This window comes from Aphanomyces astaci, assembly GCF_000520075.1.
Source record: "Aphanomyces astaci strain APO3 unplaced genomic scaffold supercont1.162, whole genome shotgun sequence".
Taxonomy (NCBI): domain Eukaryota; phylum Oomycota; class Saprolegniomycetes; order Saprolegniales; family Verrucalvaceae; genus Aphanomyces; species Aphanomyces astaci.
This window is the reverse complement of record NW_009798425.1, coordinates 2,673-15,263: the sequence shown is the minus strand read 5'-3', so window position 1 is coordinate 15,263 and position 12,591 is coordinate 2,673. Positions and strand designations below refer to the sequence as shown.

The 12,591-nt window shown below is 50.6% G+C and overlaps 5 protein-coding genes across 7 annotated transcripts; 2 read left to right on the top strand and 3 right to left on the bottom strand.

The window, feature by feature from the left end:
- Positions 1–2,109: 2,109 nt before the first annotated feature.
- On the top strand, positions 2,110–4,070 carry H257_18400 (hypothetical protein; the record flags this gene model as incomplete). The annotated part of the gene is made up of 5 exons (XM_009847443.1): positions 2,110–2,216; positions 2,257–2,647; positions 2,710–2,799; positions 2,927–3,307; positions 3,353–4,070. The coding sequence occupies 5 exons, from the start codon at positions 2,110–2,112 to the stop codon at positions 4,022–4,024; spliced, it is 1,641 nt and encodes a 546-aa protein (XP_009845745.1). The 3' UTR covers positions 4,025–4,070.
- On the bottom strand, positions 4,056–5,060 carry H257_18399 (CAMK protein kinase). Its single transcript, XM_009847442.1, has one exon. The coding sequence runs from the start codon at positions 5,009–5,011 to the stop codon at positions 4,061–4,063; it is 951 nt and encodes a 316-aa protein (XP_009845744.1). The 5' UTR covers positions 5,012–5,060; the 3' UTR covers positions 4,056–4,060.
- A 1,092-nt stretch (positions 5,061–6,152) lies between these two features.
- On the bottom strand, positions 6,153–7,322 carry H257_18398 (CAMK/CAMKL protein kinase). The gene has a single exon (XM_009847441.1). The coding sequence runs from the start codon at positions 7,292–7,294 to the stop codon at positions 6,263–6,265; it is 1,032 nt and encodes a 343-aa protein (XP_009845743.1). The 5' UTR covers positions 7,295–7,322; the 3' UTR covers positions 6,153–6,262.
- A 1,924-nt stretch (positions 7,323–9,246) lies between these two features.
- On the top strand, positions 9,247–12,268 carry H257_18396 (hypothetical protein). Of its 3 annotated transcripts, XM_009847439.1 has the most exons (6): positions 9,247–9,779; positions 9,838–10,126; positions 10,190–10,316; positions 10,373–10,600; positions 10,672–10,837; positions 10,894–12,268. In XM_009847439.1, the coding sequence occupies exons 1-6, from the start codon at positions 9,273–9,275 to the stop codon at positions 11,080–11,082; spliced, it is 1,506 nt and encodes a 501-aa protein (XP_009845741.1). In that variant the 5' UTR covers positions 9,247–9,272; the 3' UTR covers positions 11,083–12,268. The 3 variants fall into 3 exon arrangements, with proteins under 3 accessions (XP_009845741.1, XP_009845739.1, XP_009845740.1); XM_009847437.1 differs by having other exon boundaries at positions 10,373–10,837; XM_009847438.1 differs by lacking the exon at positions 10,894–12,268 and having other exon boundaries at positions 10,373–10,873.
- H257_18397 (serine/threonine protein kinase) lies at positions 11,088–12,164 on the bottom strand. Its single transcript, XM_009847440.1, has one exon. It carries the CDS (start codon positions 12,151–12,153, stop codon positions 11,188–11,190), a length of 966 nt encoding a protein of 321 aa, XP_009845742.1. The 5' UTR covers positions 12,154–12,164; the 3' UTR covers positions 11,088–11,187.
- Positions 12,269–12,591: the final 323 nt, after the last annotated feature.

Here is a 12,591-nt window from a genome sequence, read left to right as displayed (position 1 = left end):
AATAACGCCGACTGCTGGAGAAGGTTCAGGATAACTGGCTGAATGAATAAGACAAGATAAGATGCACGTAATCGCTCCACCTGAACTCTCGGAATGGCCTAACTTAGCGTGGAAAAGGCTGGACACCAGGCCACGTCGGGCATGGAAGGGTGAAGAAGTGTGCATTATGCGCGACTGGTTGAAATCCACGATTTAAGACCAATGATGTAGCCCTAGAGGAGGGGTGACCTTTGCCGTACAAATGGCCGTTTCTCGGCATCCCACATAAATTTTGACAGTTCCCGTAAACTCGATAAATTTTAACGAGGTAAATTGACGGCAAATGCATGGGAACGTGTTCCGAAATCTGTCTATTGCACCTACTACTCCTGGAGTGCAGTACAGTACTGTACACAGGGTTGTTGATATGCGTAAACATTGCGAGGCGTGCACTACAGTACTGGTAGGTGCTCCAGAAGTGCTGCAACAACAAACACAGCGGTAGTTCTGCCTACTTGTACCGGTATTCCCCAAAGGATTTTCAGGGAAATTGTATTGGAAAATTCGTGTGGATAATTACTCTACCTAATGGGCTTTGGATAGGACTGTGAACGGCTGCTCTCAGGGTGTGGTCAGTGTACGGCGTCGAGGCGGCATTTGGATGTCAATTCAAACTCGAAAACCTTTTACATATAATAATTTTTCCCACCATAAACTTTTACAAGATTATTGGCATGAGAGGTTCTCTTTTGTCCAATAATACAGCTCGAACGATTTAATTGGATGAAGTAAATCGGCACATCACTGAACATTCGGCCCATCACTGGTCGATCACGTTAGTATCACAATTCGATACCAATTCAAAGTATAATCCCAAAGTACGATGATTCAAAACTGAATATTTTTTCAAAAAATTCAAAAACTCGAGTGCGTCTATAGTTTTTGTCAGGACTGTACGTCTGGTAACATTTCAAAAATATTTTTCCATTTTCTCGGAAAATGGGATTAACCCAAAATGCCATTTTCAAAATGGAGGTAAAAGGTCCATTTTGTACTATAATACGTAGTACAGTGGTCGGCGGTAGAACCCGGCCAGGGCCACTCTCCAATTTTTTATTAAATAATGAAAAGTGGGGAGGTATGATCCTATGATTTGATAGGATAAAATCACGTGAATAATCAAAGACCAATCACGAAGTCGATTGCCTCTAATTGGCTAGATTCAAATCCAGACTTTGATGCAATTCAAATCTACACACGCACTTTGCGATGAGAGCAACCAAGCGCAAACAGAATCGGTACTCGAACGGCCAGCGCAAGCAGCTCCTGTCTGAGTAATGTGGCGTTTTGGACCTCTTCAACGAGTAAATCCCACGTGGAATTATTGAATTTGGGTTAAACCTCTGTAAGCAAGACATGTTTCAATTTTGATCAGATTTGTTGGATTCGGCCCTAAAATGGCGCTTTGGGCCTGAATATTGCAATATTTCCGGTTACCAGACGAACCCTTAATTATAATTGAACCTGCCTCGTGGTAGCTATACCGTAGTAGAGCAAGTCACTACCGATAGCCATCCACTCGACAACCAACTGCACTAACATTACCGGTAGTATGAAGGGCTATGTTGTTGTGTTGACGAGTTGAGTACACTGTACCACGTACAGTAACTGTAACGTAACGTTACAAATCGCTCTGCCATCCCTGACCACCCCACCACCATGGCCATCCAATGTACGTATGGAACGTGGTCCATCGCAAGGAGCTGGGTGTGTTTCTGAAAACTGTACAGCGCAGCCAAGAGCACCATCTTGACGCTTGCATGTAACTTAGCACATCCGGCTGTACACCATTCGGCAAAGTTGTGCCGTTGTGAAAACCAAGTATGATTGGCTGGTCTGGTGTGATAATTTGGAGGTACAACTGTACCAATTGACATCGACATTTCGTATATATGCGAAATCTGCCTTATTTTGATATCGACATGTCGTATACTTCGAGGTATATGCGAAAGCTGTCGTATTTTTGAGCGAAATTCCACCAGAATTTGGCGTGCCCGAAGTTCGAAGGTGTGAGTAGCCCGAGGTTTCACTTCAAGAAATTCAAATTGGGGGATTGCTAACACTGCCTCCATGACCCAGGCGCCAGCCACCACCTCTTCGCCCGCGATCGTCAGGTGCGGCGGTGGAATCTCTCCAGAAAAGCCTCTCGTGACCCGCCGCTCCAAGCCCTCTCTCGCGTACACGTCCAACTTTCGACATCGTTTGACATGTCTTTAGATCCATACACCATGAAACACACCACCGCTCCGACTCGTGCCCCCACGTGGTCGGTGGGTCGTACTTCTTGCCCCCTCCCGCCGAAGTGGTGACAAGTGTGCGCACAGTTGTCCGAATTCGCCCGCTCCCAACCGCTCGTTCGACCAGTTCGAACAAACGACCGTGGCTACGCTGTCGCCACACGTTAGGTGACAAAGCCGTCGAAGTCGTCGGCGCCAAGCCCACAGACAACAAACTGTACCTGGCAGACCAGGTGTTGAGCGAAGATGCGACCCAAGAAGACGTGTTTACGACTGTCGGTGCACCTGCCGTCGACGCATTGGTCGCTGGCTACAACGGCAGTGTGATTGCATATGGCCAAGTCGGGTCTGGGAAAACCTACACAATGCACGTACGCACAACGTGTGCCACGTCATAGAGTGAATATTTGTATACAATTCATTCCATACGCAGGGAGAGGGCACACAGGAGGATGGGTGGCACCGAGGGCTCATCCCCCGCATCCTGCAGTCGTTGTTTGACACGACTGCAGGTTTACAGCAGGTGTGTACTACTGTACCTACTACGTACTACTACACTCTGGAGTACTTTACAAGTACTACTCCATTGTACAGTAGTACTATTAATAGTACGCAAGTACCAAATCAGTGTATGTCGTCGTGATCTGTAGGTCGAGTGTGTGGTGTCGTTTGTCGAGATCCACAACGAAAAGATCTGGGATTTGCTGGATGTGCGAGCGGTGGACCCGAAGAACATCCGAGAAGACACACGGCTGAACCAAGTGTTTGTCCAGGACTTGGTTCAAGTGCCCGTGTCGTCGGCCGCCGACGCCATCGACTGGCTTGAGAAAGGAATGAAGGCGCGAAAGGTCACTGCCCCCACGGCGCGAAGTGCCGCGAGCTCGCGTGGCCACGGAGTGTTTAGCATCAAGTTACGCCAGCAATTAAGCGATTCCAGCTGCCGAAAAACGGTGCTGCATTGCGTGGACTTGGCTGGTTCGGACAAGAACTTGACGTTGTACCCGTCCACGGCTGCCAAGGACCTGAAAGAGGTGGCTACATACATATACAGCCTTGTTGATGTCGAAGCGATATAGGCATCGCATATCAACAAGTCCCTGTCGTGTTTGGTGGGCGTGCTGTCGGCACTCGTAGACGTCTCCAGTGGCGTGAAGCGGCATGTTCCGTATCGGGACTCGAAGCTGACCTTCTTGTTGCGGGAAGCATTGGGCGGCAACGCCAAAACGACGTTCGTGGCCACAGTGTCGTCGGAGGACAAGTGGATGGCGGACACGCTGTCGACTCTGCAGTTGGTGGATCGTACTACACACGTCACCAGCCGGGTCAAGGTTAACGACAGCGACGGCGTCGAGCGCATGGTTCAGTCGCTGCAGCGAGAAGTGGCCACGTTGAAGCATTCGCTCGCTCATGAGCGACACCGCCCCGACGATGTAGTGGTGATACCTTTCGTGTCACCGGAAGATCACACATTCAAGGAGGTTGATGAGGCAGGTAGTGCCAAGGAAAGGTCGGCGAGCATGCCTGCGCAGACGCTCCATGAGGAGAAGGAAGCGTTGGACCCGATGAATCAAGTGACGCGAGTCGTCCAAGTGTGTTCCGCTCCCACGCATTCAGATGCCGAAGTGAATACGGACCCGGAGATCACATCGTATATGCCGTCATCATCCTGGGAACGACTGCCGTCCATGGAAGCATCGGTAGTTCTCTTCGTAGTCGGGTATTGCGTCGGGCGGTACTTTCGTCCATGACACTTGGTATCAATATTAAATTAAACAGTATTAGATTTAAAAAATTAGAGAGGTACGGGTAAACAATTGCAGCAACGTTGTCCACGACACAGGGCTGTCGAGCACTTTGGAGTATGAGGGATTGAGTGCATCTTGTTCCTTCTGCATGAATGGATGCCGTAGGAGCGCCGGCATGGACATCCGTCGCCGGGGTTCGATGCACAAGAGCGAGTTCAACACGTCGACGGCGTCGGTGGTGAACCGGTCGTGAACCTTCCAAGCAGCGAGTAGTCCTCGGATACCGTGGGTGTGAATGAGCGCATATCGCTCGTCTTCTGCATGGGGTTTCTCCATGGGTGGTGAGCCCACAACCATGATGAACAGCAGTACACCGAGGGACCACATGTCGGCGGCGACGGGATCGTAAGGAATGCCTTGGTAGACTTCTGGAGCCATGTAGAACAGCTTGCCGACTCTGGACGTGGGCGGTGTGGCAGAATGGATGGGTGTGGCGAGCCCAAAGTCGATGAGTTTGCAGTGGTTGTTGGCGTCAAGGAGAACGTTTTCCAGCGAAACATCGCGGTGGGCAAACCCGCACAAGTGCATAAAGTAAAGTCCTTGGCCCACTTGGCGGAAATACCTCTGGGCCAGAGGCAAAGACAGAGCGGTGGCGGCGACGACGGCGTCATAGAGCTCTCCGCCACGGCAGTAGTCGAGGACCATGTGTCGATATCCAAGATCATCGTCGAAGGTCTCATGGAGGTTGAGCACATGTGCATGACCCCCGTGGGCAGCAAACGCGTAGTACACGGCCAGCTCCATCTCGTTGTCTTCCTGGACAGTTCGTGCTTCGTCTTCGTGGGAGCTGGCGGTGACATGGCGAGCCGACGCGGCCAAGTTGATAAGTTTGATAGCGACGAGCTTATTGCCGTGGCGAAGGTCTTTGCACAGCATCACGGGACCAAAGATTGCGTCGGAGAGCTTGGATTCCACCGCGTAGTGCTCCATACTACTGTAGTACTACTATTTTAACAGTAAATCGAATACAGAATGAAACTAATAGCTGCAGAATGGAACACGTTGAACAGCGGTGGTCATTACGTGGACTTGACTTAGGGTCAGCATGGTGGGTAGTCTTTGATATGCGCCTATTGTAAGAAGTAACTCTGGCTTTGACTTTGAATTGCATTACTACGGACGATTACTCGAGTACCTATACAGTACCGGTAACTAACAGTAAGTCTAACGCCACGAGTTAAAAGCATGACGAAGGACGAGCTTGAAGGGATTGGAAGGGCCACTTTGGTGTTGTGTAGTACATACGTTACGTAATGAGCGCCAATAATACCGGAAAGTTGCGGCGGCAGGACAAGTGCAAACTGGGTGAGTTTATTGGGGGGGCAAACTTGGCGACGAAGCTAAGTGCTGGATGTCGTCTACGTCTACCCAGGTACAACTCACGAAAGATTGGAACGGCGCTCACGACTGATGTAACTACTGGTACTTACTGGGAGGAAGCCAGCCACAGTTGAATGACGAGTGAACACATTACTACATACAGGTACGCACAACAATCCGACTTGAAGTTTCACGACGTACACGTAGTAACAAACACGAACGCCTCCACCTTGGTTGATGCATCGTTTATACACCTTTTGTCATATTTGACCAAAGTCAAACCTCTGAATCGTTCGACTCGATTGCCAACACACAATCAATACGGGGGAACAAGTGAATTGTATCAGCCTTGTTTGCAGTGGCGTGGTGGGTTAAAGGCTGACTAAGGGAGCAACGTCAACACTGGCTCACTACCACTACTTACAGACATGGTTGGTCGCAGAGGGGCTGAATTCCTCCGCCAATCACTTCAAAAACTCGACTTCGGTTACACCGAAACCACCGCTTTCATACAGTATTTCGAGAGTTTATCTGACCTCTATAAATGAATAGAGCAAACGATACCATCACTCAGCGCGTCCACATCGAATGCTGGTCTTTACTACCGTAGATCGGTGCCGCATCCGACACTTGGACAGCGCATCCTCGGGGCCCTCGACGTTCTGCTGATGATGGGTTTGGACGATGCAGGAAAGGAGTAAGTACTGTACAGTAGTAGATGGCATTGGTCCAAGTATTCAATGACCTTTCATGGAATTGATCGATTCAAGAGATTCATTGTATTATAAATACTAGGGTATAAATTACAAGCACCACCACGGCACACTAATAAATATGTCTGTCATCCACGCAAGCCATTCATCACGCAGTCACGACACTGTCTGCAATGGACTGAGTTGGCGCCGCCAGAATCTTGCGCGACGACGGGCGACGATTCATATTGCGAAGGCAGTTCATGACTGACGAGGCAATTCCCTTCCCTTTGATGGCCACCGCACGAGATAGGCACTTGGACGACATGCCTTCCACCTTGGTGGACGCCACGTGGACTGCCACTTCGTCCACAGGGTTGCGGACATACTCGTGGTTCATCACTTGATCCATCGTCAAGCGGAACTCGGGGTTGGGGTGCAGCATCAGTTCCAACAGGTCGAGGGCTTCCGGTTCGAACACGCTCGTCATGTTCCACATGTGCACGAGCTTCTTCAACCCCTTGACCTTGAGGATGCGGAAGCGACTGTCGGCGTCGGATGCCATTTCGACAAGCGGAATGCCGGCAAGCATGATGAACAGCATGATGCCCAAAGACCACACGTCAGCCTTAATGGGGTCGTATGACAGACGCGACACGACTTCTGGCGCCATGTAGAATGCTTTGCCGACGCCTTCGTGGCGAAGGCTCGGAACGCTCGCGGCCAAGCCGAAGTCACACACTTTGGCGTTGTTGTGCTCGTCCAAGAGGACGTTCTCGAGGGACAGGTCGCGGTGCGCCAAGCCTTGGGCGTGCATGTAGCGGACCCCCGAGAGGATTTGGCGGAAGTAGCGCAATGATGCATCGTTCGAGAGCTTCTCGGAAGCGTTGATGACGTCAAACAGCTCGCCGCCGCGGCAAAAGTCGAAGACGAAGTGTTCGAAGCCATTTTGAACGAAGTCGGTGCGCATGCGCAAGATGTGTTGGTGTCCCCCTTCCGAGCTGAGCACTTGGTTGACATGTTTTTCAAACATGACGTCCTCGGAGATGCGGCGATGGCCGTTGACCATCGTCTGACTGCGTGCGGCGGTGATGTTCATGCGCTTGATGGCGACTTGATCTCCAGTGAGATTGTCGCGGCAGAGCACCACGTCCCCATACAGGGCGGGTGCCAGTACTCTCTGGACGGTGTATCGCTCCATGCTTGTGATCTGATGGCAACGGTGGAAATCGAATTGTGAGCTTTCTCATGACCGTGTCCGATTGAACGTGCCACCAACATTCTACGGTTTTGTCGAAAGGTCGGGGAGCCAATCAGAAGGGATTTGAAAACTTGTGGACCAATCAAATAGCTCCAACTCATTTGTCGATCTGGCAGTCCTGTCATACACTTGCAGTAAACATGGTTGGGGTAACGATTCCAACATTCAGGGATTGACCATCATAATCGAATTAGTTCACTTGGGCAATTTCCTCGTTTTGGTCAAATCAGCCAGTCCATGGGTGTCGAAACCACCTAATGGGGACGTGAATATCTATGATTTTGGGAAATTCCCCAATTAGACGATCTTAACCGATTGAAACAATTACCTTCTTTGGATTGAATGTGGCAATGTCTCAAGAAGTAGGTACAATGTACTTTACAAAGATTCAGATAAATGATTAGAAGTTTCGAAACGAGGTGTTGCATTTAGGGAATTATACCCCTACATCCTTTGGACACGCGCCGTTGTTTCTGCGACTGGAGCCGCGACAAGCGGATTACGGTGGCTTTGGAGCCGATAATTACGTCATGATCAACCGAAGGCAGATGCGGGTACATACATGTCCAGGCGAGTTCATGTCGCGGCGGGAGACATGATCCGTAAGTACTACATGTAGTATTGTCAAGCAGGGTGAACAATACACTAGTATCACCATCGGGAGCATCACTGTAACAAGTCCTAGGATTCCTCTAATAACTCTGTGGATGTCGTTTGAGGTTTTCCCTTTTTTTTGCTGCCGCACGAACGAATTGGATGAGCATGCATTCCTGCACGAGATTCGTAGAATTTCCATGGGAGCACCAGGGAACAATTCCGACGTCTGCTTGGAATGTACAGAAAGGGACGTGGATCTTTCTAATCGCGACGTCATACATACACCTGGTGCATGCACTGTACATAACGGGACTGACGACGGAAAGTGCATCGGTTTTCAGCGCTAGGTGAAAAAGGGAGAGCAAGGGCAAAACGATGCATCATGGAGTGCAGTGGCGACTGTGGTTGGCCCGTGGCAATGCTAGTAAGTTACACATGTGTTGTGGTTCCGTGGCAGAACACTCTCGTTTGACACAGACTTCGGCAGCCACGAATGATTTGGTTTGTAACTGCAATGAAGTTACAGTTTGCACTAGTACTAGTATTTGACGCAGAGGCCAAGTAACATCATCATCATCACGATTATGGACTCCAAGCTTGCAGGAATCATGATTTCGGTCAACTCAGATGGTGGAGATGCTCTTAATGCGGATTCCACTAAGCGTTCGAGATGACCAGTACTAGTACATAGCAATGGCTTACACCTCCATACTTCGCAGTTCGCAGGCACAACTGAGGAAGCTACTGCACCATCCAAGCAAGCGTTCCACCGTAGCGATGACGTCGGTGTCCTCCCAGCATCGACGCGAAGATGCGAAGGCAATGTGACGTACGTAGTTCAGACGTGTACTGGGACTGTCAAAACCTCCGCAAACACAACCTTTTTGTAGAATTTCTCATCCGGATAAGCCCTCATTTTTAATCATGATGACAAGCTGCTTCGCGCCTTGGAGGAGCGACAATCTTGTATCCAGCGAGTTTCAGTCGACAAACAAACCTGCAAAACAAAGTAAAGTTGTTGCATTAGATTATGCAGCATAAATGCGAGCGACCCGTAGCAAATTGGTGGGGCGGTTTTGACCTCTCCGCAATTTGCAACTGGTACTACTAGTACGTAGTATTTATTATAAATCGAGAAATGTCTCATTTGCGTAGCAAAATGCAAAATAAAATAGTAACGTTATGCGGAGGTTTTGGTAGGCTGGCTGAGTCAGTACCAAAACGAAATTCAAAGTTACAGTGGTATTTTTTAGGTCCAATTATGAAAAAAAGTCGAAAAAATAATGAAAATGGTTCTGATTTGACAGTTTCGATCGACGTCATGTGGCCGTCGCTGGAAGAGCACAACCTGAAGAAGTCAGGGTCAGCGCTGGTGCTGTGCGCAGCGCTCTTGGTGCGATGGCTGGTTTCATTGCACTCGTACTCGGGCATGAGCACGCCGCCAATGTACGGTGACTATGAAGCCCAGCGGCATTGGATGGAGCTCACGTATCACCTCCCCGTGCATGACTGGTACTTTTACGACCTGCAGTACTGGGGGCTCGATTACCCTCCGCTCACGGCGTATGTGTCGTACTTCTTCGGCTACATCGCTCAATTCGTCGAGCCTGCGCTTGTGGCGTTGGATACGTCCCGAGGGTACGAAACTCCCTCGTCCAAGGTGTTCATGCGATTGTCGGTCCTTGTATGCGACATTGTGCTCTTCATTCCATCTCTCCTTCTCTTGGCCAAAGGGTTGTACAAGCAGCAGTGGGCCTTGCGCATGGAATTCCTCATGCTCGTGCTGCTGCAACCAGCGTTCGTGCTCATCGACCATGGCCACTTCCAGGTATACAGTACCCCATCGATGATCAACAACAATCATGTACCCACATGTGTCTATCCAGTACAACAACGTGTCGCTGGGCTTCACGACGCTGGCTGTTGCGAGCATCCTGCAAGACCACGAAGTCCTCGGCTCCATCTTCTTCTGTTGCGCGTTGAACTTCAAGCAAATGGCACTGTACTTTGCTCCAGCCATCACGTTTTACCTCGTGGCCAAGTGCCTATACCGACCCCACGCCATCCTGCACTTCGTCAAGCTTGGCGTGACTGTGATCGCGTCGTTTGCAGTCCTCTGGCTGCCCTTGTGCGCGTCCACGGGCCACGCCACCTGCGGCCCCACTCTGGCTCAAAGTACGTATGCCTCCATCCATCCATCCATCGTCGTCGCTACAACTAACCGTGCGTTATTCGTAGTGCTTCACCGCGTGTTTCCCATTGCCCGAGGACTCTTTGAAGACAAAGTGGCCAATGTATGGTGCTGCTTGGACCTGTTTCTCAAGCTCCGCCACCACATCTCGCCCCCACACCTCGTCTACCTCTGGTACATCCTCGTGCGTCGTCGTTATTTGTCGCTCGGACACGCTCTTATATTTGTAGCACGGGGGCCACCTTGGTTGGCTTTTTGCCGTCGGTCGTCGACCTGGTGCGGCGCCCGCCGTCGCGCGTGCGATTCTTCCTCGCGCTCTTCAACTCGTCCATGTCGTTCTTTCTCTTCTCGTTCCAAGTGCATGAGAAGACCATCCTACTGCCTCTCCTTCCCGTCACGTTTCTCCTGTCGGAAGCCACGCTCTTGGCCAGCTGGTTTGGCCTCGTCGCTACGTTTAGGTTTGCCCCGTGAATGATTTACGATGGAAAGGTGGTGGGGGACCTTAACATTACACGACCCCACTCCATAGCATGTATTTCCTCCTCGTCAAAGACGGGCTCGTGGTGCCGTACGTTGTCGCAGTTGTGGGCTACACAGCGTTTGGCATTGTGCCCTACTACTGGACCAAATCCAGACTCTCGCCGATTTCGTCCGCCCCTGGCACGCCCCCCCAATGGCAACGCCATTATGTGCTGGTACGTCGTTTCACTTATTCGAACGTTGTGGAAGGGATTTTTCTTCATTTACTTAGGTGTCTGTGGTTGGGATCTTCGTCCTCCAAGTGCTGGCGTGGGTCGTGCCTCCGCCAACCAAACTCCCCCATATCCACGAGTACTTGTTTGCGTTGTACTCGTGTGGCCACTTTGTATTGGCACTGGTGTACACGACATATTGGCAATGGACAGCCCCGGATGCGACCCCCAAACACAAACTCGAATAAGGAGTTGTTAGAATCATCGAATGAACAGTATGAATACTAACTATACTACGCATTTCCGTTTATATTTTGGGTTTGTATAAATAATGTAAAATCGGGGACGACAAGTTACATGGTCGTGGTGATGGACTTGAAGTACGACAGCGGCAACGCCGACGCTCGGGAGATGTGACTGAGCAGGGGAGAACTCGCGGCGCGCCGTTGCCGAGTCACGACCGGTGGTTCAGGCTGGAACAAGGGATGGGCCAGCACTTGGGCCATCGACAAGCGTTCGGAGGCGCTGGGGCGCAACAGCTTCGTGAGCAGGTCCACGGCGTTCTCGCTCACACTTCTAGAGGATGGATGCGCTTCCAGAACACGCTGGATGCCCGTGGCGGGGTCCGCGGCTTGGGCATGGAAGAAGAGGTGGAAGGTCGGGTCGGTCATGGCCGCCTTCTCGAAGAGGGGCCGACCAGTCACGAGCATGAACAGCAAGATACCCAGCGCCCAGCGATCGCTGGCCAGGGCGTTGTATGGCCGCCGCAGGTGCATTTCAGGACTCATGTAGTACAGCTTGCCCACGCCAGCGTACCGAGTGACTGCGCGGACCATCGCGAGCCCAAAGTCGCACAATTTGACTGAATGAACACCGTCGTGGACCAAGATGTTTTCGAGGGAGATGTCGCCGTGGGCAATCTCCAACCCATGGAGGTGGTTCACGGCACCCGCGACTTGCTTGAAGACGGCCACGGCGTCCGATTCCGTCCACGTCGAGTTGAACGATGTCACCAACTGGGTCAACATGTCCCCGCCAACACAGTACTCGAACACCAAATGGAGCGCGTCGTCAACTAGGAACGAGTCGCGCATGCTCACAATCCCATCGTACGCATGATTCGCAATGATGTGGTTGATGTGCATTTCTTTGTACGCAGCGCAGTCCAGTGGTAATACCTCCATAGATGACGCGGTGACAGGAATCTTCTTGATCACAACGATGTCGTTTGACGGGAGATGACGGTACAGAAAGATGTTGGTATTGCCTCCCGCGTTCAAGCGCTGGACCAGTTCGTATGCCGAGGAAAGGAGGGCCATGTTGGTTCACACAATTGCCAAGTGCGGTCAGCCTTGGCAGGACCTCAGCGGGGGACGTTGCGCTGGGCGTACACTGTAGTGGTTGCTAACCTATCTTCTTCAAGCAGAGGCATACCGTAGGCATTACACTGAAAAGTGATTACATCAAAGTCAAATAAAATCATTTTGAGTTTGTATATGAGAGAAACATTATAAATGGTGAGAGAGTGATTTTGGCATACCGCATGACACTTGTTAAAACTCGCACTGATTGGATGATCAACTGCAACGTAAGCGATGACGTCGGCTTGACACTCAATTCTTATTCCATCGAAACGTATGTAATCAACAGGAATTGCTAAACTTTCGACGAGTCTCGAGAATAAAAATATTTGGAGAGGAGCCAAATAATCATGAGACAGACACTCTCGTTCATACTCTCTCAAACAACTGTATCAA